Source organism: Limanda limanda, chromosome 12 (assembly GCF_963576545.1).
Source record: "Limanda limanda chromosome 12, fLimLim1.1, whole genome shotgun sequence".
Classification (NCBI taxonomy): domain Eukaryota; kingdom Metazoa; phylum Chordata; class Actinopteri; order Pleuronectiformes; family Pleuronectidae; genus Limanda; species Limanda limanda.
In genome coordinates, this window is record NC_083647.1 from 11966655 (window position 1) to 11993284 (window position 26630).

The 26630-nt window shown below is 41.9% G+C and overlaps 1 protein-coding gene across 1 annotated transcript; it reads left to right on the forward strand.

Moving 5' to 3' along the window:
* The first annotated feature begins 15003 nt into the window (after positions 1–15003).
* On the forward strand, positions 15004–23569 carry LOC133015819 (thrombospondin-1-like). Its single transcript, XM_061083093.1, has 22 exons — positions 15004–15172; positions 15264–15345; positions 15668–16227; positions 16327–16405; positions 16537–16626; positions 16721–16821; positions 17176–17301; positions 17722–17818; positions 17915–18088; positions 18186–18362; positions 18446–18619; positions 18739–19019; positions 19104–19322; positions 19428–19535; positions 19956–20115; positions 20224–20342; positions 20746–20980; positions 21074–21301; positions 21403–21674; positions 21773–21870; positions 21963–22102; positions 22195–23569. Exons 2-22 carry the CDS (start codon positions 15282–15284, stop codon positions 22200–22202), a joined length of 3510 nt encoding a protein of 1169 aa, XP_060939076.1. The 5' UTR covers positions 15004–15172; positions 15264–15281; the 3' UTR covers positions 22203–23569.
* Positions 23570–26630: the final 3061 nt, after the last annotated feature.

Here is a 26630-nt window from a genome sequence, read left to right on the forward strand (position 1 = left end):
CAGTCATGAGACTTTGGCATCTGCAAACCGAGGAAAGCAAAACACTTAGCTTCTGCTACCTCACTTAGGGTGACACAGCACATTGCCAAGCGCATCCAATCAGCTATCACCCATAATGCAGCAGGTCGGGTCGTGGTGGTGGTTTAGGGTTGAGTCTCATTCCAGCAGATGACAAAACCCCCCTCGGAGGGCCAATACTTACAGGACCGACTGTCTGTAAACACAACACTGCACGAGAGGACTGTCAGCCTCAGTGTTTCCTAGAGCCACAGACAGCTTGGTAACACATACCTCTGACTTATCCTGGACATATGACGTTGGCTCTGGTGTCAAGGCAGTGTCTTTTGATGCAAATGTCAAAATTAAACTGACATTTCAGAGGAAATGTGCTGAATAAGTCGCCCAGGGGTTGAGATGTTTCCTGGCGCGCTTCTTTCTTGAATCAAAGTCAAGTTGTTGCAGAGAAACAGCAGCGCTTCAGGGCATGAGTACGACTCTGTGCAACCTCTGATTGATTCACCAGCTCATCTTCATCAGCATTAAGAGGAGTTTGATTAAAGACGCTCTGACCTTTACTTTGGAACATTACTCATCACTTGCTCCTTCTTTAAAGCTCTAGATGGATTTTTTTCTTCGACTCTGGAATCATCTGCTAAAGAAATCTCCCTTTAAACTTTTGGATGTGGATCTGATCCAGGACATGCACTGGAGAATAAGTCGCTGGTAGAGTATGGAGGAGGATACCGAGACAGAAAACATTATATTCCCTCGTGGTGATCTGATGTGTGCAGTTAACTATGGAGGTATATGAATATATGACATAGCTGATGCATATTATATCCTATTAAGCACAAATCATCTTAAAGAATCAGCTTTTAAAATGAGAAGGAGGCCATCTGCAGGAAAGTGTCTGAGCATGTGTTTTTGTTTAGCAGCTCTATCTGTTACCTTTCACCAAAATGATGACAAGGACTACCCTGATTCCTGTCCCGCTCCACAGCTACGTCCGATGTCAACCTGCATCAACATCTACTGGAACAAAGGCACACGCAGCCCTCATATTTGTTCGCTGACTTTATTCTGGATCCATGTTTATATTGTACAGCCAAAGCTCCACACCGGAAAAATGTTGCATGCAGCTGTGTGGCGACTGGTCGAAGTGTTCACCACATGCAGAATAAATCACACGGTTAAAAAGGTCCCTAACATTTGCTCTTGGCAGCTGATCAGAGATGATCTGATCGTCTATAGGCACTGCAGAGCTCCAAGCGGATATCTGCAGAGATAAATTGTCATCAGTAATAAAAATGGTGTGTACATTGACTTAACATTGGCTTTACAGGAAGGTTTTACACAGCTTTACACACTGCTGCTTATTCATGTTATGGTTTTTTCGACCTTATGCAGCTAACACCGCACTGCAGACACTTACATACTACGTTCTATCTCTTTGTTTTATTAGGGAAACCTTTTTGTCCAGTATGGAAGCACATTTCTCCCAGACAAAGAAAAGACGATGAATGTTAAGTTGAAATTATAGATCAAAAAGTCACATTTATGAGGTAAGTCTTAATTCTGAGATAGTAAGTCACATAATGATGTTGTTTGAAGTCGCAAATTACAAGATAACAAATCATTATTTTGCAATATTATTTTGAGATACTAAGTCATTATTGAGACATTTCATAGTCATTTATTTGAGATATGAGTCAGTCTTTTGAGATACTAGGTAATCTTTTTGATATTGAGTCGTTTATTTAAACTTTGCACTCTACTTTGTGAAGGAGCATTAAAACAAGAACCACCAAACAGCTTCCTCCCACAGGCTGTTCGGCTGCTAAACTCTCTGTACTAAGTTTGCCTCACACTGTACAGCCAATAATTGGGAGCTGAAGCAACTTTATATTTTATATTTTTTTAATTTAAATAACATTTTAAATTCATATTCTCTTTTAAGATGGACATTTAATCTTGTCTATTTTATTAACAATGGATGGGACACAGGAACAATGTGTGTTTTATTTCAGTTTTTTAATGTGTGATCTCCTTTTACTCTTTTAAATTATTTAGTGATCCAAGGGAAACACCATTTCCTTCTGACTGCATTACTGTTGAATGTTTGGTAAAATGACAATAAAGTCTGATTCGATTTGGATTTGAACACATTTGTTGAAATGTGCTTCCACACTAAAGAGACATCCAGACTGCCATCCACGATCACCCCGCTTCAAACCATGAGGCCAGAAAACTTGGATTTTCCATTGGGTCCCAAGAGGCATACCACATGCATGCTTCAGCTTTACCGTAAACTCTCTTACATGACAACAAGAGTTATAACTCCACCAGAGGAGGGAACCTCCGATTTCTGCAGGGCATGGAAAGATACAAACGATGGGGGGATGAGGGGGTTTCCCGGCACTCTCAAAGGGGGGATGACCCGATACCTCGACCCCCTTTTCTCAGAAATCACCATTTTCCCCCCAAAATTGAAGGAAATTCCTCCCATTTCTTTGCTTGTTCTACTAAAACTGGTCGGTGTTCAGCCTGATCCACTACTCTCGTCTTTTCATGGCTCCAAACTCCCTCCATGCTGCACACATTCGTGATCCAAACGCTTGAGAAATCACTTAAAGGTATTCATTAACAGCTCATCGGGAGAATGTTGCACATGTGGCAAAAACATGGAACGAGAATACGTCACTTAGAAAACGTGTACGCAACTCAAATGACTGTTGATATAAATATTATTATCAACTAATACCCGTTGAAGACAAATGCTTTGAAGTCAAGATTGGAAGCAAGATTTGGGAATTATTGACGAAAGCCGTCCTAACTGATCATTTCAGTGTTTTTATTTTACGTGGAAAAGTTTTGTTGGGAAAAGACAAGATCTTTTTATTTTTTATAGAAAGGTATCGAGCAGTGATATTTAGTACATTATGTTCATGAAGCCCCTAGATGAACATCTGCAAGTTCTGGCGTGTCCCACAGTTCAAATGACTGGAAGTGATGCACAGTCCATCTGTGACTTGCTGGAGCTTTTGTTGGTCTTTGGAATTAATCTGTTTTCACAAAATGTGTGTTGCCCAGATTTCATCCAGTGTACGAGTCACCTCTTTGGCTTGAAGTGTAACAACTAGACCCTAGAGTTCATACACTCATTATGTGCTTCTACGCAGCTCCGTCAGCGATCCAAATTCCGTGGAGTCGTTTCACTGGGTCAAAGTAATACAGTGTCATGCTCACAGGTCATGCCTGTGGTTGGTGTCAGGAATCCTGGAAAATATTTATTGTATCCAAGGATTTCAAATGATAAACTCAAAGTTAGAAAATCCTATACACTCAATAAAAGATGTATTATTGTATGTGATCCACACACATCTGAGGCTGTGCATGAAAAGCACATAAAGATGCTCCATCTTATTTTTCCTTTTTAGAACAACCGATGACCCGATAGCCGGGCTCAGCTCTATATTTATTGCACGTCTGTATTTTAAGCACAGTGTGTTGGTTCACTGACGTTGAACTGTAAGAAAAATAAGCAGACCTGTTCTGTTTTAGTGGCCCCCTGAGCAACCGAGACAACACGAGGCCGAGCACGGGCTCCCGCCTGCTGCCAAACACGACCCTTGTGTGGATGAGTTAGTGTGTGTGAACCGCTCGACTGTTGTACATGGTATTACAGTAAATCTACCACATATTGGCCACTGCTTTTGTAACTGTGATGTTGACTGTAACAAAAGTGAGGTGTATCAGGCTCGTCATTTAAAGCGTTATAGATCAGTTGGACTCAGTAGGGATTTCTGTCTGGACAGTGTTGTCCAGTAAAACAAGGTAAACTGCTCTGGGCTCACAGAACTCAACTGAAATGAAACTTTAAAAGGAGCTGTAATAAGTCATCTTAATGTCTACATGTTGTGGCTATTGATGAGAACCTTCAGTGCTCAGGAGCCCCCTGCAGCTGCAGCTGCAAGAAAATCTCCCAGGGGCATGCAGTGATAGATTTAAAAGATGTAGAGACTATGAACAGTAGTAAGCACTTCCTATAACTGCTCTCCAAGCTGTTAGTGGCCCTCACAGGCCCAAAGGTTACACATTCAATTGGAGTAAAAAAAAAAAAAAGCCAGGACAATAAGTGTGCTTGAGTACATTCCTAGGCAGCATTCCCAGACACCAACAGTGGCTTCAGAGAGGCTCGGAGATTGTGCCGGCTTTGCCAAGGTTATCCAAAAATGCAGGAACATTTGAAAGATTGTCCAGGTGATTGATGAAAATAATGAGGGGTTAATAGGACTGATGAGACAACATCTCAGCCGAGTGAAGCTGCTGTCTGATAATATCCATGTTGTGTAAATCAATAACACACAGCAGGAAAAAGATTTGTTATCGTCTTTCATAGTTTGCCTGCGAGACCTCACTGGAAAGAAAAAACAACACAACGCACAGTAAATTTTAAAAAAGGGCACTTTATTAAGCACAAAGAAGATAATAAAATAAACTGCTGCCATTAGTTTGCTCTTTCACCGTGAACCCGACAGACTCTGTTGATTAGTTTCCAGGAGAGGAGCAGTGGAATGGCTGTGGATGGCAAACTTCCCAGAACACGGTGGACACAGCAAACTGTTTTGAATCAGTGGCGAATGCTGCATGGTACACTTGCAGACCTTCAAAGTGATGGCAAATAGGACAAAACATCAAGTAAATTACACAAATTCGCAAGGTAGAATGCGACCAACCCTCACATGCAACTGCACGGGCAGGGACTACACTAGTCCACTAACAGGTCTACGCTGATAATTGCAAACAAAACAAAAAGTCCTAATATCTACGGTTTCCAGTCGGGTTGTGCAGTGGGAGTCAAAGTTGATCATGTGCAGTATGAGCTGGGAATTCCTGCACAGCTCATACAGAAGTGTATAACCTATAGCTTGAGGCGATTCTGTGCAATAAAGATACTGGAAAATATTAAAACCCCACCTGGTTCTACTCAGCCAGAGCATCTGCAAGAATGTAAGGAATCCCACACATAGGGAATCTTTTGAAGGAAATCTAGGATTTTGCATCATGAAAAAAAGATTCTAATCAGCAGCTAGCGTAAACAAACAAAGTTTGAGCAGAGTGTCTTGTGCAGAGCACCCCTGAAACTGGTGGGAAAGATGGCACCGCACTCCAGTTTCAATTAGGTCAAAAAAGAAAATAGGTGCTCGGAGGCAGAAGTGTACAGCCAGCTTCTTTTCTGTCATCTCGAAAGTAGGTCAGTCACGTTTATCTGCCCAGTTCACTGAGAGGTGAAAGAGATTCATGTCCCAAACCTGCCTCCGCAGGGGGTCGTCTCTGATCTCCTCACCTACATAGTTAAGAGTGTTCGTCCTGCACATGAGCGATGAGGTTTTCAAAGCTCGACACCTGGGATGAAAAGTCATTGCCTGACACTTATACCCAGCAATGAAAATACTACAGAACGGTGTGTGGATGCACGTGCAGATGAGGTGACGTTTTTCTTCTCTGTGCTTTGACAAACGCAGCTTGCAAACCTCACTTGTTGACAATGCAGTGCCAAAAGTAGCTTTCAAGTTGAATGATTCCATGTTTTTGTATTGAGAATGTAAAAACGTGTCACTGATAGTAATGAAACACAGAGACTCATCACCCTGCACGTCCCGTCCTTGTTTCAATCATTTCAATCATCAATGGCACAAATCAATATTAAAATCCACTGCATCCAATAAGCCCAGCAAACAGCTATTCACAGTTAGAGCAGGTGAAGATATTGCAACATATAGCTGCTTATGAGCTTCATTTCTCAGGATTTATGGAGGTAGTTGATTGAAGCTAAGAGGAGCGTCGGTGCAGGAGGCTGAATCATGAGTCCAGATTAATGTTGCTTTGTGTCTTATATCAACTTTTTGCTGAAGTGCCTATGTTACAAGGTGATAATGTGAAAACACTGTGTTAACAGCTTGTTGCATTGCCACACAAGTTTACACACATTTTGTTGGTGGGAAACTAAACTGAGGTGGTATAGCAGGTCATCCACTAAACAGGACAGTGGTGGAATGGCCCTTTATGTTTATATACTTTATATTTACATCAGGAGTGGGTCCTCTCTACAGAGGCAGACCTCTCAGTAACCCAGGCTGAACAAACTAAACACCTTTTAAGTTTTTATGACAACTGAAAGCCACCGCAGGTTCTATTTCATGTTTGGAAGCGGAGGGTGAGTTGAAGGTTTTTCAGCTGCAGATCTCCAACAATCTGGAGATTTCGGTGTTTGAGCAGAACATTTTCCGTTGCATTCTTCATTTATAAAAAGGCAAACCTCTGAAAATGTTTGGACCCAATTGTGCCGACATTCTCCGGAGTTAATGTTTGAAAATGGTTATAAAGAGACAATCAAGAAAATCTAGAGTCTGCAGTTAACCTAACCCTCAATCTGCATGTCTTTGGACTGTGGGAGGAAGCTGAAGTACCCACACACAGACTCTAGAAAACATCAAAACACCACCCATCCCCAGCTAAAGTGGGATTTGAACCTGCAACCTTTTTTTGCTGTAATTTCTAAACTCTGCACCTCTGTGCCAGTAATGCCTTTTTAATGTACAGTAATTAGCCAAATCCTTGCTCACATTTGAAGCATAAATAGGTCAAGGATCTCTCCGTTCAGTTTGGTTGAGCCCAGTGCTTCTGTTAAAGGCCAAATAAAAGCACTGGGAGTGTTTCATGCTTCATCGTGGCAGCAGCGAGCAGCAGTGTTCCCCATGGGCTGGTATCCAACTCTGTTAAGTTGTTTTGACAAAATTAGACCCTGTTCATCATCACAGAGCCATATGATGTCATGGGAGAGATGCAAGTGGCACACTGCACTGAGTGTGCGGGGCGCTGTAAACGAGCTGGTAAATGTCCGAGGGGGTGGCTGCGTGCAGGGTCTCACCAGGCTGCCCTCACCCGTTGGTTTAATATCCCTCAGGGTGACACAGGGAGAGCACACTTCCTAAAATCAGTGGAACTTTGAGGTGCGAAGGCCAAGAAAAGCAGGGTCACATAGTGAACTGTACTGGAAGCGTGTGTATGAAGTAGCGCTGCTAACTTCTAGTTTGCTTTTGACTGTACAGCCCACTGCACAACACCAACAGTGAGGCTTGTTTTTTTTATAAGGGCATATTTCCCAGTAGCTGGAGGAAACTGAGGGATTGTGGGAGAGACGGGCTCCAGTGGTGCTCCGTATGAAGGCTTTGCCTGAGATCACTACACGCTGCCATCATACTCATTTCCATGAGTGTTGAAATTACAGTAGGTTCACTTGAACGTGAAACCCCAGCCACAATTCTCAGGTGACCCTGCCCTAAAAAACACAACATGCCATTAATTTCGGTGAAGTCTTGTGTTGTGTGCGATGGAGCCGCTCGTTTCCAAGAATTCGAGCCGAAAGCAGCCAAACTGCACGTCAAGCGGAAGACTGTAACACGATGACTTGCAACTGAATGTTTTTATTTCTGCATCAGGGCAGTTTGTTTGACAGTAAATGTTACATCACCAGCTTCTTCTTGGGAAGTTAGTGGCTTTTACACCCACATAGACTAGCATCTTTCACAATGCTAAATATAATTTTCTCTGCTACAAGTAATATAAATGTTGGAGATATGTCATGATAAATCAATTGTACATGATGGGAGACAAAGCCAACTGCAGTAGCTGGTAAAAGTTAATATTGTGAAGATAAGACATTCGTAGTTGTTTTTTCCTATGAAGAAAGCAGCAGGATATTCTACGGGTCAGACGTGTTCACAACAGGAAACTTTTTGGAACGTTCATGTTCATCAGCAATTTCTACGTGTTTGGCATCTTTTTCATCCTGAGATGTTTGTTGGTCTGTTTTTTTCAGTTTTACTTTCGTGTTAGAAATGTGACGAACACACCAACTCGCTCATGGTGAATTTTTCTGCTCATTTTCTTAGAAAGCGGCCGGCAAGAAAAGTAACGGAAAATGTCCGGAGCAACTGACTGACTTTTCAGCTATAGTGAAGCTTTACTCTCTCTTGGGAGTTTGTAGTGGGTGAAACTTAGAAAAGGAAAGTCAATTTGCGAATTTGTTATATTCTGCATCTTAAAATATTGAATTTATTCCTAATGTGCAGCTGCATGTTTGTGATAGATGATTATGACTTGATGTATTTCGAATAAGCATTAGATTTACATGGAACTTTATTTCTAAAGTTCCATGTAAAGGGTCACATTTAATGAAGTGTTTTCTATTATTTTATTTATTGTAAAGTCGTCGTTTTAGTTATACGAGTTATCCGTTATATGGGGATGTGTATGCCTTTTGTCTATATTTACTTTATACTTATTGTGTTTATCTTGTCATCAGTGGTTGTGACTGGGCGTGAGAGGGCGTCTTCCTGTGTTTTGTCTCATGTTTTGAGTTTTTCGTGTATAGGACCCTCCTTGAAAACAAGATGATTCATCTCAAGGTGTTTATCCCACTAACAAACTTAACAGTTTCTGGGCGGTAGGAAACATGACTCCAACTTAATTCAAAATTAAGCCGTGTTTGCTCAGTGTGTAAATGGCTACACATTATGGCTATAAAAACTTTATATGCTGATAATCACCCTTCGTTTTATGAGAAACTCTTGACGATACAGCTACTGCAAGCTCTCACCCTTTTTTGACACTTCTCCTGTCGATTTTTCCAAGCCATTATGTAATTTTTGCTGTCTCCAAAGAATAACACCTTGGTGTTGTCTTAAGCTGGACTCTTCCCTGGAAATGAAGTTTCTTGTCGAAGCATTGACATAACGCTTTCCAAAAGTCATTATCCACTTGTGTGGTCATCAGCAGCTCCGGCGTGTTGAGCCTCGGTTCTTTCACAAACCAAACACTCTCTCCCAGGTCTCTCAGAAGACCTCTAACATTCCTGTGTACAGCTGAGTGGCGTGTGGTCTGTCAGCTCATTAGTCAAAGGTGTGCATTTAGCGGCAGAAACGTCACAGCCACAGCAGCAAGCTTTTACCGCCATCACTCAGCAGGCCCGAAGTGTTCCGTGCTCTGTGCCACCGGCATGCAGGGAGTACCACGGATGACTTGGTGTCTGTCTGTAAACATAGAGAGAAGACAAGCATTCGGCTCGTAGCTCCAACATAATCAGACTCTGACATCACTTGCCGGAATCGAGCGGAGTCACTGCAACCAATTCATCATTTTCTTCCATGCGTGCCTCCAAAGATGAGCTTGAGCTAAATCCCACCACAAGATGTCATGCCTCTCTGCTCATTTGCAGTGGCAGTGTTATCGCAACAGATTCCCTGCGAATAAAATCCAATTAATTGTGGCGCACGCGGCAAAACGTCTACTGTACGATTCGATGATGATGACAGATTTATGGTGCATAAAGATAAGTGCAAATGTTTGGAAAAAACGCTACATGCAGAATACTTTTCACATTTGTATTTCACCACAGACAGGACACGTTCTTTTTAGGGCTGTTTCAAAGAAAATCGTTTTTTGGCCAAACGACACGAGCTCCAAAGCCACCGGTAATATCCATATTTTCCTCTTTTATCCCTGCGAGGCAAAGCATGGAATACGATCAAGTGATTTACGGCGGCCATGCGCTCCAAGTCATTTCAGTGCTCTGGCATGTAGAGCTGAAGAGAAAACAGCTGAAAGAATTTTATAAATATTTTGTTTAGTCTGGCAACACGCTGCCTTCGGCTCCTTTCATAAATGAGATCTTATGAATCCTGAATTTCCTGGGATGAGCACTAAGCCAGTCCGTTAGATTCGAATGGTTCATTACTATTTAAAAAGATGCTTTGACATAAATTCGTGTTTACCTGTTAAGTCTCTAAAGCCACCACACATATTACTGGGTTACAATATCTGGGGCTTTTTTTTTTTTTACCTGCGTCGCTGAATGTGCTTTTGGATTATTGTCAGTGTTGTAACATGCATTAATAATAGTTCCCAAAATGAAAAAATACAGATCCTTGACCAATGACTTACCTTCTTGATAGTGACCGTCTCTTCTAACTCTTTTATCAGTGACTCATGTTGTTCTGTGTGTGACTAGAAGCAGCACAGGCCTGCGACTAACTTTTTCCACTTTCTCTCTGCAGCTGTTGTAATGTTTTTTGTTTCTTCCTCCTAATACACGACTTAAACAAGCTTTCCCCCCGGGCGTGTTTTTGACTGATAAAGTGCCGGATGACGCGCTGTTACCGCACGCACACACACACCTCCTCTCCCTTGGAATAAACAGATTATCGTGCAGTTACAAACTGCAGCTGAAGCTGGACAAGTAGAAACCATGTTGGATGACTAACAACTGAGATTTCAGGAGATGGTCTCAACCTGTTGGTCCGATAACACAGATTCTCTGTGTCATACATTGCCTAACATCAGTCCTATAAACTGGATCGGTGTGCCGTTCCCATGCACTCGTAAACATGTTGATTGACAGTACTGAAGATAGTGGAAAAAAACGATGCTTCTGACATTTCAGAGAATATTTCAACTTTATCATCCAGGCATCAGCGTTCTCATCAATTTACACACGCACACACACACACACACACACACACACACACACACACACACACACACACACACACACACACACACACACACACACAACTAGGTTTGTGCAGCTATGCTTATTAGGACTTTGCATTGACAACCATGCATTGAGGACCCCCAACCTTAACCAGGATCTCTGAAATTATTATTGGGGCCAGGCTTTAGTCCCCATGTGGTCTACTGGTCCTGACAAGGTTGGTGCTGGTAAGGGTCCTTAAGAGGTAGCAAAAACGAGTATATACACACACACACACACAGGCAGTCATGTCTCCATAACTTCAGTCATGTTTTGAAGAGACCTTCTTTAACCTTAACCTTAGTTACTACTTGCCTAACCCTAACAACCTTAACCTTAAAGAACCCTAACCAAACCTTAAAACAAGTATTTACTATAGAATTCAATGATATGGGTCTTTTGTCTCCAAAATGTGAACAGATTTAGGTCCCCACAAAGTGAGTGATGCCACACACGCACACACAACATCTTGACATCAAACACAGTAAATCCTCTCGTACAGCTACAGAATAAATGCTGAATATTTGTTCTTATTCTAAATCCCAATGAATGATTGGTTCAGCTTAAACTCAAGGTGGTATAAAGTATCGATTTTAAATACATAGCAGTAATAACTTATGATGACTAGGTTTTTTCACCTGTCTCCTCAGATGCATGTTATGATTCATCGGTTTTCCAACGTATATGCTGTGCAGCTCTCACTATTGTTCCTGAAGTTGTATTTGTTGCTATAGAGACCTCGTTGCTTAGTTTCTTGACTTTCATGAGTCATTCATGTTGAATTTATGCCAGTTTAAGCCCTATCAACAGTTATTACTGAGTACAAAAATGTTTTATTCGTAATATTAGTCCTGCCTCATGAGTCTTTACTTTTAGGTCTTAATCGCCCTTGTGCAGAGTAAAGAAGCAGCCCCGGGCGTTATCTCTGACTGCACTGCACCTACTTATTTTCCATGATGATTTTGGGGGTTGATAGTGTAAATACTTGATAAGAGCATGTAGGGCGTGGAGGACTCTCACATCTTTTGAACATGATGTTCGTGCCAGCAGCCCCTCAGCTGAGAACACACATCAGATTTACTGTGTTAATTAATGAGCGGCTGGAAGGAAAATCCACCTACCTGCACCTCTAAAGTTCACAAGTTATATTTAAGCTTAACAGCTGCTGACAAATAAGTGTATTTTAAACTCTTGCTTCTGGCGGTCTGTGAAAGTCACGTTTCTCATGCTAACCATATGATGATCAAAGCACTGGCACTCATTCAAGTGGTTTTCTCAGCAATAACTGGAAATTGTTACCTCCGCCAAGGAGTTTATTTTTTCACCCCTGTCTGTTTGTTTGTTGCTTTGTTTATTTGTAAGCAGGATAACACAAAAACAACTAACCAGAATAAAACCAACCTTGGTGGAAGGATGTGGTATATGGGTCAGAGAAGACCCATGGAAGTTTTGTGTGGAACCGCATTTCGGGGTGGATTTAGAAATGATGTATTACTCTCTTTAACATTGTGATATAGGGTGATTTTCCAATGAAATCTTCATGGATATTGATGAAGAAAAAAAAATGGTTCATTAAGTTAACTGATTACTATGAGTGTGTGAAATTTGGTGCAGCTTGAGTGAATGTAAGGGCACTGTCAAACCTCTGGAGTGCCATTCTAGTTGAAGCATGCAGTTTGAAACTGAACTGAGCAGGATGTAAATGCGAATGATTTATTTTCCATTGAGTCAAGTGAAAGTAGCAGATACATTCTAAATAACTCCCACCGCCCACTGAAGTGTGTGTGTGTGTGAGTGTGATCTCACCCAGCTCTTGAGAACACACTCAGAGTAAACAGTCGCTATCTATTGCTCTGTTTCCGCTGCACTTTTGGCTCAGTTTGGTGGATTTTCATCAGAGATTGTCAAGCCGCCTCACCTCCACCACAGTCTCGTCAGCCACACCACCCACACTGTGAGCTCACAGTCACACCAAGGGGGAGGTGCCCAGTCCCACCTGACTCTCATATCTGCACTTCAATGAAACCAGATACTCTTATTCCGACATGAGCCCATTTCACTGATTTAAAGGCATTTTCCACACGCGTGTACCTTCGAGCATTTGTCCAGTGAAGCATCATCACCCCCGTATCTATCCTTTATGCTTATGTGTCACCAGGGTGAGTAATATATGTTGTAAATTCTATATGTCACAAAGACTTCAGAGGCCATAAAAATCCAGAGTTTCCTGTGGTAAGTACACGCCTGCTGAGGAACAATCCAGATGTTGTGTCTCGTCATGATCATTTGTCCATATATCTGACCTATTTTTAGGCACCTCTCTTTTTTATAGTCATCACAGCATGTAGGCGCCTCAGTGATCCCCCTTTTTTTCCAGAAGACTTTCATCACTGTCACACACTCACTCCATTTCTTTAACATTCCTCTGAATCCACAGCTCTGCATGCTGGCATGAGAAAAGTCACGCAGTTGCTCCACTTTGTTTTTCGATGAAAAAAAGAGCAACATGCTTCTCTTGTCGGGAAAAAAGGTTCAGTCTTAGCTCGGTGTCGGTGTGGGAGAGGAGAGAGAAAGAGAGAGAAGAGGTCAAAGGTTAAATAGACAGCTGCCCACTTTAACCTTCATCTCAGTGTGAATGTCACCATTTGGATCGAATTCAGGGAAATGTCTCATGTCGTCTTCTTCTTCAATTCACCATCAAACCGTATGGCCAGAAGTCAAAAATAACTGAGTGCATTAACTTAAGTGCTGCATGCTTCTACTCTACTGAACTTTCTTCTCTCCTATACACCATTAATCTTGTGACCCCTCTGAGGCATTTTGGGGCCCGACCCCTGGGTTTAAAACCTCTAGACTAAACTTCCCGAACTGTATGAAAAGTAGTTAAAGCCATCTCAACCAGTTACAACAGTATCATGCAGCGTGAACAATCTAATAATTATATTATAATATATTATTGGGGGGATTCAGGAATTTTTCATCACTTTCTTTAACATTGTGAGATGGAGTGTTTTGTTTTTTTTACATTTTTGAAAATTCCTCAGAGAATAAATTATGGATCTTGATGAAAAAAACATGACATATGACATATTTATGGGACAGATTTTTAAGAGTGTTATTTGGTGTAGTTTGATTGAATTTATGGGGGACTGCCTCCACTATATACAATTTAAAAAGATATTCAAAACAACTGTTACTTTATTTCTGATATATTTATTTCACGTGTGTTTTTTTGGGGGTTATAGTTTAGAATAAATAATTTAATTAGCAGAGGTTTGCACAAAGGACTTCTCTTAAAACTGATGTACTACTCAGACGATCTGAGTACTTCAGCCTACAATCAGATATAGATTCAAATCTGTCCAAACAGTAATGACTATAAGAAAGGAAGTGCACAATTTGAAATCAGCATAAACATATATTACATTTGTCAGCTTTTCTTAAACCAACAGGAACAGTGTTTATGTGAGTGTTCAATGGATAAGATCTGAAATTCAGTCATTTTCCAACTGTTTTTAACATCGGTTGTATTTTTTGATTAAATACTTAATTAATTAAGTACTTTCACACTAGTTCAAAACTGACTTTGACAATACTTTGACAGACTTATGTCAAGTATACATTCATATATCCTATAACCATAACCCAAACCCTTTATTACTTAATGTGTACTTGTCAAGGTTACTTTGTTTTCTACTAACGGTTTTGTTTGTTTTTATTCTTCCAAGGTTTGTTTCAAAACAAAACAACACAGCCACAAGTATCATCCTCTCACTCTCACTCAGGCAAATAAACTTACATTCATTACTCAATGAGTCCCCTGGCGGTCAGACGAGTAACAGCAACATAAGGAGAGCACCATGAACCAGTCTGCTGTATGTCATTAATATAAACTGGATTCAACATCTGAGTGTAGGGTATGAAATCCAATTTAAAGTTTTATATGACTTTTAAATCTGCTCATAACTGGTTTTGTGTTACCCGTCGCCTCAACTAATTGGCCTACTCATTTTTTTGGATCATATTTAAAAAGAAAGAAAAAAAGGAAATATTTTTAGAAAAGGACAGTTTTTTATGAATTTGACACTATTGGACGAGTGATCAGACTTATATTTGACCGGAAACGACCACGTCTTGGCTGAGGTGCGTGTATGAAATATTTTTCCGGTGATGGAAATTCGACTCAGGAATGCATTCATCCCTCCTCTCTCTTTCCCTGTCTCGCTTTCTCTCTGTGTGTGTGTGTGTGTGTTAGTCTCGGATATTACTGTGACTGGCTGTGAGGTAAGAAAACAAGTCCCTCCCTCTCTGCTGCAGCCCTCCCATTGGTGCAGACTGAGCTAAGGAATGTCCTTAAACTGTTTAAATAGCTCCTGCCTTGGACAGACAAGTCAGAGGAATAAGTGAAAACACCGGAATAAAATGAGCAGGAGCTCAGAGACACTTTTATTTATTCCAATCTGATGAGCTTCAAGCAGAACTGAAGGAGGAGCGACGGGATAAATACATCTGACTAGCAAGGACTTTCCACTTCTTCATTTTTTGTATCTTTCCCAGCAAGTTTGATTTATTCTAAAGGTTTGTGGATTATTTTTAATTATAATATCATTAGTGTTCATTAAGCAGATGCAGAATTTAGATGCTTAACTTGATGTTATTCTGGTTGCAGTTTAGTTGAGATTTCAAGATGATGCTGTGCGGCATCTTTTTGCTGTTGATGCTTTGGAGGTGCGAAGGTGCAAGACTGGCAGGTGAGAATGGAAATGACTCTATAATATATGTATATTATTTTACCTGTTCAAACGTTTCCCTTATAATAAAAATAAAAATTACGTAAATGGACTTTAATTGTTACTGTTATATTCAGGTTAGAGTGAAGGTTCCTTAAACAATAAAACATTTCTTTGAACATTTTAATCTTTATAATAAATACTGTATTTTTAAAAATGTTCTACAGTCATTGTTATAGTTCTGTTAGATTTTTTTTCTTTGTTTTCCTTCCTCTTCTTGGAGACAGTCATTATGACGATAAATAAATAATTGACTAGTGTCTGCCCTCTCCTCCTGCTGCAGAGAATCGTGATGATAACAGTGTATATGACTTATTCGACCTGGCACAAGTCAGCAAGAGAAACCACGGAGTGAGCGTGGTGAAAGGTGCCGACCCCTACAGTCCTGCGTACAAGGTCCTGAACGCAGACCTGATCCCCCCCGTCCCAGAAAGCTCCTTCAGGGACCTCCTTGACTCCATCCAGGCCGAGAGGGGCTTCCTTCTCCTTGCCAACCTCAAGCAGTTCAAGAGGAGCCGCGGCAGCCTCCTCACCATCGAGAAGAACGATGGCTCCGGACCCATCTTTGAGATCATCTCCAACGGCAAGGCGAGCACCCTGGACTTGTCCTACTCCACCATGAGCCAGCAGCATGTGGTGTCCATCGAGGACGCAGACTTGGCAACCGGACACTGGAAGAACGTCACATTGTTCGTGCAGGATGACCGTGCTCAGCTCTTTGTTGGCTGCGAGGAGATCAACGTGTCGGAGCTGGACGTGCCCATCCAGAAGGTGCTGACCCAGGAGGTGGCAGACATCGCCAGGCTCAGGGTTGGAAAGGGGGCTGTAAAGGACAGATTCATGGTATGAAAAACATTTTGTATAATCATAAAAAATAATATATATTTGTGCACTGTATTTTGTGCTCACATAATACCTGAACTTGAACTCATTTTTCATCAGGGAGTCCTTCAGAATGTGCGCTTTGTCTTTGGGACAACTCTTGATGCCATACTGAGAAATAAGGGTTGCCAAAGCGGAGGTAAAGAGTTAAGATAAAAATGATCAAACATATCTTTCCCCCCATAAATGACTTAATCTTATGAAAACATCTGTGGGTGTAAAAGGATGTAAAAAAAGTTAATTTACCTTCTCTCATCTTTCCCCCAACAGCATCCTTAACTGATGTCATGACCTTGGACAACCCAGTCAACGGCTCCAGTCCTGCCATTAGGACTGATTACACCGGCCACAAAGTCAAAGGTGAGATCTCTCCTCTGCAAAGAGACAAGTCTGTGCTTCTGCTCTACTAAACGTTAAGAGTTGATTTATTGGATTCTCCTTTTCTGTTATTCAGATGTCTGTGGCCTCTCCTGTGAGGATATCGCCAGCATGTTTAAGGAGCTCAAGAGTCTCGGTGTAGTTGTCAAACAGCTGTCGCACAAACTCGGCAAAGTGGTAAGCTTGAAGGGTCATCAGGGTCTGCTCTTCGTCATCATTTGCTCCCCCTCTATTTCCCCTCCTCCCCTCTCCATCTTTCCCCCCCTGCTTCCAGTTTACACATTTCCAGTGCGTGGCCACTTGTCGCTGTAATGGCAGTCCCCGGCCAAGTCCTTAATGAGACCCATGTGAATACACAAATATGTTTGGCGGCTGATTGCATTTGCACTGCTTCACTAGAGTCAAGCAATGTCTTAATCACAGTGTTGGTTGGTGATTCATTTGTGCTGGAACCTTGGCAAAGTGAAAGTTTTCCATTCTCCATCCTGAGCAACCCCGTTTTCTCTCTCTGCCTCCCTTTCCGTCCCCTAGTCTGATGACAGCAATCTGCTGAAGAGTCACATGAACATCCGCAGTGGAGTTTGCTTCCACAATGGCATCATGTACAACGACAAAGACGAATGGACCGTGGACGACTGCACTGAGTGCACCTGCCAGGTAAATGTCACCACACCTGCTGGAATGCAACTGTCGGCTGAGGCCAGACATCTATTATATTTCCTGTATCCTGGCTGTAATGAAGCGAAAGTTGTGCTAATGTTATAATCACACTGCTTCTGTCGGAAATCCATCAACACCTCTTTTGCACTATAAACATAGCAGCATGGTTCCTTTTCCCCACTGTAACATCTAGTGAAGGGTGTCACTGTATTGTGTAATTAGTTAGGTGTTAGTGGCAGAGTGTTCTTGAGTTCTATCACCACAGAAGGAGTGTTATGGCTCTGATAAAGATCGCTCCCTTGTGAAATACAGCAATTAGGCCTGGAAAAGAACCAGCAAAGGCTGTTTGTTCGACAGCCTGTCAGGCATTCATTTCACTCGTTATTCTTGTACTAATTCGACCGTTCCTTTATCCAGAACTCTGCTACTGTGTGTCGCAAAATCTCCTGCCCTCTGATCCCATGTGCTAATGCCACCGTGCCTGACGGAGAGTGCTGCCCTCGCTGTGGAACACGTAAGCCTAATTTCCAATTTATCCAATTTTTGATTCCATTTGTCACCTTATATCATTCAAAGTAATAATCCTTTAACTTTTTATTCCACCCCACAGCGAGTGACTATGCTGAGGATGGATGGTCTCCCTGGTCTGAATGGACCCATTGTTCAGTGACTTGTGGTCGTGGCATCCAGCAACGTGGACGCTCCTGTGACCGCATCAACAGCAATTGTGAGGGCACATCTGTCCAGACCCGTGACTGCTATCCTCAGGAATGTGACAAACGCTGTAAGTCACTCAGTATTACAAATAGTACAGTATCACACAAACAGAGTGATATTCTCAATTTCATAGCATGATGAATTAATTGGTGTGTTGCTCACAGTCAAACAGGATGGTGGTTGGAGTCACTGGTCCCCCTGGTCTTCATGCTCTGTGACCTGTGGTGAGGGGGTCATCACCCGAATCCGCCTCTGCAACTCTCCCACGCCACAGTTGGATGGCAGGGACTGCCAGGGACAAGGACGTCAGACTGAAATATGCCAGAAGTCGCCTTGCCCTAGTAAGTTTTCAGCCCCAAAGTATCTAAGAATGTGTGCACATTTGAGGCAAAAAAAATTATATTCCTTTTTATTTATCTTTCAGTCAATGGAGGTTGGGGACCTTGGTCACCATGGGACACCTGCACTGTTACTTGTGGTGGAGGAGTTCAGAACCGCAAACGTCTCTGCTCTGACCCCGTCCCCAATTATGGTGGAAAAGACTGTGTTGGTGATGCCACCGCGTCTCAATTGTGCAACAAACAGGGCTGTCCTATTGGTGAGCATTTAAAACAAAATTAAAGAAGGTTAACTCACAACACATTTCCATTTTAAAGTATGATACAGACTCCTTTATTATCATGCAGTACAATATGAATGAATTACTTCTTTCTACAGATGGTTGTCTGTCCAGCCCATGCTTCTCTGGCACAAAGTGCACCAGCTTCCCTGATGGTTCTTTCACGTGTGGCAAGTGTCCACTCGGCTATCGTGGGAATGGCGTCATCTGCAAGGACATTGATGAGTGTAAAGAAGTATCTGATGCTTGCCACACTCATAACGGAATCCATCGCTGTGAAAATACTGAACCTGGTTACAACTGTATGCCTTGCCCCACACGTTTCTCTGGGCCTCAGCCCTTTGGAAAAGGAGTGGAACAGGCAACTGCTAAAAAACAGGTTTGATTTATTACTTACTATCTATTTTTGTAGCTAGTGGGCTAGTTACCTGGATTTTGGCTAATCCTCTGCTATTTTCTTCAGGTTTGCACACCTCGTAACCCTTGCCTGGATGGTACCCATGACTGCAATAAAAATGCAAAATGCATCTATTTGGGCGTCTTCTCCGACTCCATGTTCCGCTGCGAGTGCAGGCCAGGATACGCCGGGAATGGCCTGATCTGTGGCGAGGACACTGACCTGGATGGATGGCCCAACACTGACCTGCTGTGTGTGGAGAACGCTACCTACCACTGCAAGAAGGTAGCCAGACCCCATGTGGACAGAAATACCAAAGGCCATTATTACCCAGCTGCACTCAATTACTGTCATGATCGCCTCCTTAACCACCCTTTTGTTCCCTCATAGGATAACTGCCCCAACCTTCCCAACTCTGGTCAGGAAGACCATGACAAAGATGGCCTGGGTGATGAATGTGACCATGATGATGACAATGATAGGATCCCAGATGATAGGGTGAGTCATCACAGCAGTTTCATTTAGCCTCAAGCTGTGCTTTCCTCAGAGATAGACATAGCAATCAGCTGCAGCCATCCTTCCTCTGGGCAGTAGGAATGTGTAGCTCCCGTGTTTGTGTGCTTTCAACAGAGAGCTAGAATGGAAAGGCAGCAGCATAGGAATTGTTTAATATAACTTCAGCATGAAGCCAGGATTGAGGACGAGGTGGCTTGATGCCCATATTTCTAAGTGGAGATTTGGCAAGTTGGGCAAGAAAAATGTTGTGGTAGAAATTACCGGCTCTCATGCAGTGGAATATCCCATTCCAGTGACAGTATGAAAAGAAAGAAAGCCCTCGAAAACAAAGTTTTTTTTCCTTTACATATAATTTCTTTGACCTACTTTAACACATTAATTTATATTTCCTTATTATTTTAGGACAATTGCCCAAGAGTGTACAACCCTGCCCAGTACGATGCAGACAGGGATGATATTGGCGACCGTTGTGACAACTGTGTTTACGAGGCCAACACTGACCAAACCGACACGGACAACAATGGAGAGGGTGATGCCTGTGCAGTTGACATTGATGGCGATGGTAGGAGATTTCCCTAACTTCTGTCCAAGAAATGTTATCATTTTCTCAGCATTAAAAGAACATGTATCCAGTCCTAAAGTCTAAGAAGAGTATGTTTTGATTGAACAGGCATTCTGAATGAGAACGACAACTGCCCCTATGTATACAATGTGGACCAGAGAGATACTGATAGAGATGGTGTGGGAGACCATTGTGACAACTGCCCTCTGGAGCACAATCCTGATCAGGTAACGACAGATCTCACCTTTTGCATTCCAATTACAGCAGCTGATCATTATAGTACAATCTCTCCTGTAGCTTTGTTGTAGTTCCATTAACACTGCAACCATTTTAATGAAAGAGAGGAATGTTACAGCTTAAAGGAACGAACAATGCAAAGCTTCATGTTCTTTTCACAATTGATTTACCTTTGGAATACATATGGATATGTAGTTCTGCTTAGTTGGACACTTGACATTTATCTTAAGAGATATTGCTTACATACATGAGAAAAAGGGGCCACACTTCCTCTCATATCGAGGCTGGTGGGAAAATAGTGGCGGGAGTTATTTGAAGGGAGGACAAGTGTCTAACAGTGTTACAGTCAGACTTTGAGAAATCCTATTATAAACTAATTTTTTTCTCCTGCAGTTTGACGCTGACTCAGATCTCATTGGAGACAAGTGCGACAACAACCAGGACATTGACGAGGACGGTCACCAGAACAACTTGGACAACTGCCCCTACATCCCTAATGCCAACCAGGCAGACCATGATAAGGATGGCAAGGGTGATGCCTGCGACCATGATGACGATAATGACGGCATCCCCGATGAAAAAGACAACTGTCGACTGGCCTTTAACCCTGATCAAGTGGATTCTGATGGTGAGTCAGTCTTTCACTGAGTCAAACCGGGTTTTTTAGATATTAGCTCCTTCTTGTAATGTTTTTTTAAAAAATTATATTTTTTGTTTTCAGGTAATGGCCGTGGTGATGTGTGCAAAGACGATTTTGATCAAGACAATGTTCTGGACATCAATGACGTGTGTCCGGAGAACTTTGCCATCAGCGAAACAGACTTCCGCAGATTCCAGATGGTTCCTCTGGACCCCAAGGGTACCTCCCAGATTGACCCCAACTGGGTTGTCCGGCATCAGGGCAAGGAGTTGGTCCAGACAGTCAACTGTGATCCTGGCATTGCTGTTGGTACGTTATATACAGACAGACATCTCACTACAAATACACACTACTATACAGACACTAAGTAGTAGCCAACCATTTCTGAACCATCACCTCTCTCACTTCAGGTTATGATGAGTTCAGTGCAGTGGATTTCAAAGGAACATTCTTCATCAACACGGACAGAGATGATGATTACGCTGGGTTTGTGTTTGGCTACCAATCCAGCTCACGCTTCTACACGGTCATGTGGAAACAGATCACACAGACCTACTGGTCCCAAACACCCACAAAAGCTCAAGGCTACTCTGGCCTGTCAATCAAAGTGGTCAACTCCACCACTGGCCCTGGTGAGCACCTGAGGAATGCCCTGTGGCACACCGGGGACACCCCAGACCAGGTGAGCATAGATTCATTGACTTGAGTTTAAGATGTCGGATCGAAGTTAACACAATGTTTGACTGTTTCTCATCAACCTTTAAAATTCTTCTTCTCCAGGTTCGCACTCTTTGGCACGACCCCAAGAACATCGGCTGGAAGGACTTCACAGCCTACAGATGGCACCTGATCCATAGACCAAAGACTGGACTTATCAGGTAAGCTGAAATCCGCGTGCAGTTTTTCACTTAACTGTAAACCTACGCACTTTACTTTGAAAAGGATCTCATGTTTACCTTTATATTTTTAGAGTGGTCATGTTTGAAGGCAAGAGAATCATGGCCGATTCCGGAAACATCTTTGACAAGACATACGCTGGTGGGCGACTAGGCTTGTACGTCTTCTCTCAGGAGATGGTTTACTTCTCCGACCTCAAATACGAATGCAGAGGTAAGCACATAAGTGATGTTTTATTCATAAGTACAACTTCATCACCTCAGACTTTTTTTTGTAACATAAATTCTGTCATTCATTTCTTTCAGATACATAAATGGACCACAGAGCCCTGCGAATGAATGTATCAGTCTGTCAATATGAATATATAATACGAGACCTGGATCGAAATATCTTTGACCTTTTCCTTTGAGAAATGCACATTGGAGGAATGACGAGCAAGTGAGCTGAAGTGAGGTAAACTGACCTCAGGACTTAAAGCCAAATGAAAGTTCGATGACGATTCTGCACCACTGCACCAAACTCAAATATTGAGCGCAGCTCTGCTCAGAAGACATTGGCCGACTCACTTTATTGCTCTGATCTATATTGGAAAAGGGCCACATTTTATTGCTTTGCACACCTGAACTGTTGTTGGTTGGAGGTTTTCCTCTGTGGATGAGGGACCAAAGAGTGCTTGATGTTTTTAATTTTCCTTTTTTTGCTTTTGAGCATCAATCTACATCTGCTGTGGGCTCAAAGCTTGTGTCAGTATGAAGAAAGCAGTAGTACTTTCTTAGGCCGGGGTAAATATGCCCCTTGAAGGAACTGTTGAGGGACCATGGACAGTATGGAGTGACTGTTGCTTTTAAAGAGAGTGAATGGTGTTAGTGTGTTTCTGCTTGTGTGCCACCCAACTGAGTCAAAAATTGTTTTGAATTCTATTGATGACCCCTCCCCCACCCATTCACAAAGACCTGTATATACAAGGTCTTGTATTTAGCTGACGCTTAGGACTGGCCCAAAGACTTGGTCTTCTCAGGAAAGAGCACAAGAAGAAAATGAGGATCGCGCAAAATGCAGGACAGCACAGGCCCCAAAGCAAGCACATCGCACACTGCTTTGGACAGTAATTATTAGCAAATATTATGTTCATATATCTAATCTTTATTGAAAGCGTCAAGGGACGTAAACATCAAGGGCCAGTCTATTTCCTGATATGAGTTAACCATTGTAAGTATGGCTGTTTGTATTTACGCATTCATCATAGAGGCTTTAATTCTCGTTCATTTTTGCACCTTGCCATCTTAAAATGTTATTAGCAACAAAGTAAATTAAATCACTTTCCACTTGTGGCAAGATAAAGCATTACATGTGACCAAAACAGTTAAATATATCACTATCGCCATTTGTTGCTTCTGCACAGTGTGCATGACTGGTGTGCCTGAGCTTGTGTGTACATTTCTGACAAGGGGAAAATCAAATGAAACCCTTTATGTACAAATATTACCTCATTAATTCTTTCTGTATTGAGGCCAGCAATACACAAGAATCACATTTCTTAGCAACAGAGTATAAATTGGTTGGTTTCTTTTTTTTTTTAAGCAAGACTTTAGTATCATTCATATGCTGTATATAAGATATTTTTGTAGCAAAAGAAGCCCAAACAGGAACGTAAAGGATTAAAACAAATGATGTGCTATACGTATTTCCTGTGCATTTTTTTTGGATAAATTATTGTGTCTGTTTTATGTTGAGGTTATTTCATTTGTGTAGATATATGCTATTTAAATAATTTATCTAGAAGCGTAGCCTCATATGGAAGCGTTTCTGTCTGTATAAACTTATTTGCACACTGACATGAGGATGTCTTTGTTATTTTGTTTTTTTTGTACGTCTTTTTTTTAATTATTAGTGAAGCTTTTCTATAAACGTTGTTTTATAGTTTCTACCCTAAGAGCTGTTTATATTCCTACCTGTTATTTTGTAATGTCAAGTGAACAATAAACACTTACTAAGTGTCTTGGACAATCTGTGACTTTTTGGGGGGCAAATAAAAGTTTGTCGAGTGACTGGAACCCATTAGCTGAGTCTCGTGAAGCCTTGGAGAGAGGGATTATCCTCGATAGTCAACAGCAGGAAAACTCAATGTGAAGTATAACCCACTTAAATGGCACATCCATAAAGATCTGATTACACACGACACATGGCATCTCCTTACACCTTCAAAAGACACAATCCATGGGAGACAAACGCATGAGGAGTTTTGCATGCTTCTTGTGGGGCAGCACTTCCAGTCGTGGCTGTGGTCCCAGCTCATGCCAGTGAGAATGTGCATTGTGGAATGAAACTTGTCAAAACACCACAGATGAGGTATCTACATCAGCAGTTCACTGACTGTGATGCTTTGCACCAGCATATCATCTGCAATAAGAATTTCCGACTGCTAATTTAGATCTTCCCCAGGGCCAGAAAAGGCTGTAATCTAAGGCACCAGTGAGGCTCGTGACAGAAAACCCAAACAGTCTCAGTATGCCGCCAGTCTCTTTACATTATAAGTGACCTCATTCTTACCATTCTGAGCTCACTGTGTTTCCATTACCCATAATGAGCAGAATATCTGTCCTCCTGAAAATATATCACATCAATGACATTGATGGTGTTTGTAAAATGGGGACTAACGTGTGAATGAAGGCGTTACAAACATACGGAATTTGTATAAAACTCAAGTCTGACCGGGTGTGGTCATTCTGAAAAGTGACTGCTCCGTCAGACGTGTGCAGGGGCGTCTGTTTAGATTCCTGGACAGATGGCGATAGCAGGCCTCTCATCTGGGTTTGACCTTGGAGGGCTCACCTGGCTGACGTGTTTTCAATCCGGAGGAATGTGAACTAATTCCTGTCTGTTAGATGGGGTCAGAATGTGTGGCTGAGGTGAAGAGTGAGACGAATGGGCCCGTAGGTGTCCGGAGTGCCAGGAGAGAGGAGAGGCGTGACATCTGGACTGAGGTCAGCCAGGTGCAGACCGGCGCCTCGCGCCGCGCAAACAGGAACAAATAGGGACTGTCTGAGTAGCTTCAGCTTCAGCAAATCTCCAAAACAAACCAAAGGGGAGGATTTAGATATAGATATAGATATAGATATAGATATAGAAATCGTTTGTCAGCGGAAGATCCTACTAATGTGACCCACTGTGAAGCAGATCACCTATAGAGGTAGGAATGGCAGGAATGGCAGGAACTGAAGTGGATGTGAGTATCACTCATGTGGAGCTATATTTCATGCCTAGACTTTACCCCACAGACACTGTTTTAGGCAAATGTTTATGTTTGCAGAAGAACTTTGTGTGGCGAGCGTACACAGTTGTTAGGTTTAATGACAGTAATTTGCTGTTCTCATCTATGATACTTTTACAAAGTATACACCCCAATCAGGTGAAACTATTTAATGTATTGTAATAATAGCATTTCATCATGATGTCATGCTGATTTCATTACAACCATATGATGATGAATGTTTTAATAACTAAGTTTCTCTCTCATATCTTATTCGTTGCAAAGGTTAAATCCTTACTACGCTATATGATGTAATTTTCTGACTTCATAGGGATGTCATGGTGATATCATTCCTACAATGTTATCCAAAATTATTTTATATCTATATTTATCTTTGGGTCGTGTCAATAGCTCAATAGGATGCAGATATTTGATAAAATGTACTTTTGAACTACATGGGACTTCTTTGTGATTTGTTCATTACGTCATTTATCACATGACACATGATGGGGAATACATTTGTGAGCAACATAAGCTTCGGTGCATATATGCAGAGATACCTCCAAATATGCTTTTTTGAACAAATGCCATTTGTCTTCTTCTTGGGTTTCCCTAATAATCGTTTTTGAGATCATATTTTTGTTGACCTTGAACTTTGACCATTTCAATATTTCACCCACCCAGGTACTGTAGCCACCAACCTGTTGACAATCTATCCATATGTTGTTGAGTTACTTTGTCCACACACACATAGGCCAATATGTCAACATGCATGGTAACACCAGAAGGCAATGCAGCTGTATATGTTAGGATCTGGCCGCATGACTCTCCATCCTTGTGTTTTTCTTTACTCACTCCCTTCATCTCCTGAGTTTGTTTTTCAGGGCGTGGCTAGGTCACCCTCCTCCTACCTGAGTTTCCCCTCCTCATCATCAAGTACAGCTGATATCAATCTGGCTCACTAACCCACCCAATTCCTGTTACATAAACCCCCCCCCCGTGTGTCAGATCCTGTTTTCCCACAAGGTAATCAAGCTCTTGACTCTGGGTTTTCTATCCTTGCTGTTAATATTTTGGGGATTTTTTCATTTAGATTTCTGCTCACTTCATCTCTCCTGTGCTCCCACTACCAGTCCTTCTGTTCGTCTGCTGTGTATTTTTTGAAGACTCAACAGAACCTCCTGCTCTTTTGTTCACCTGATATCTTGGTTCCTGTAAGGTATTAATTGTAACGTTGAAAATGCCAATCACCTAAATTGTCAATTAACCAAAAGTTGGAACCACATTGTAAATCATGTTTGTTCTTTGTCATTTTATATAAATGGCTACAAGACATGTTAGTTATATCTCCATAAATCTTAAAGCTGTTACATGTGTCACTTGACGTCCCAGCCAGAATGTCATATTTTAGACGGACTCTCTGATAACAAGGCTTCAGATCATACAGTCTCTGCTTCAGATTGAAGCGGTCAGTGTGTCTTCTGAAGGGTC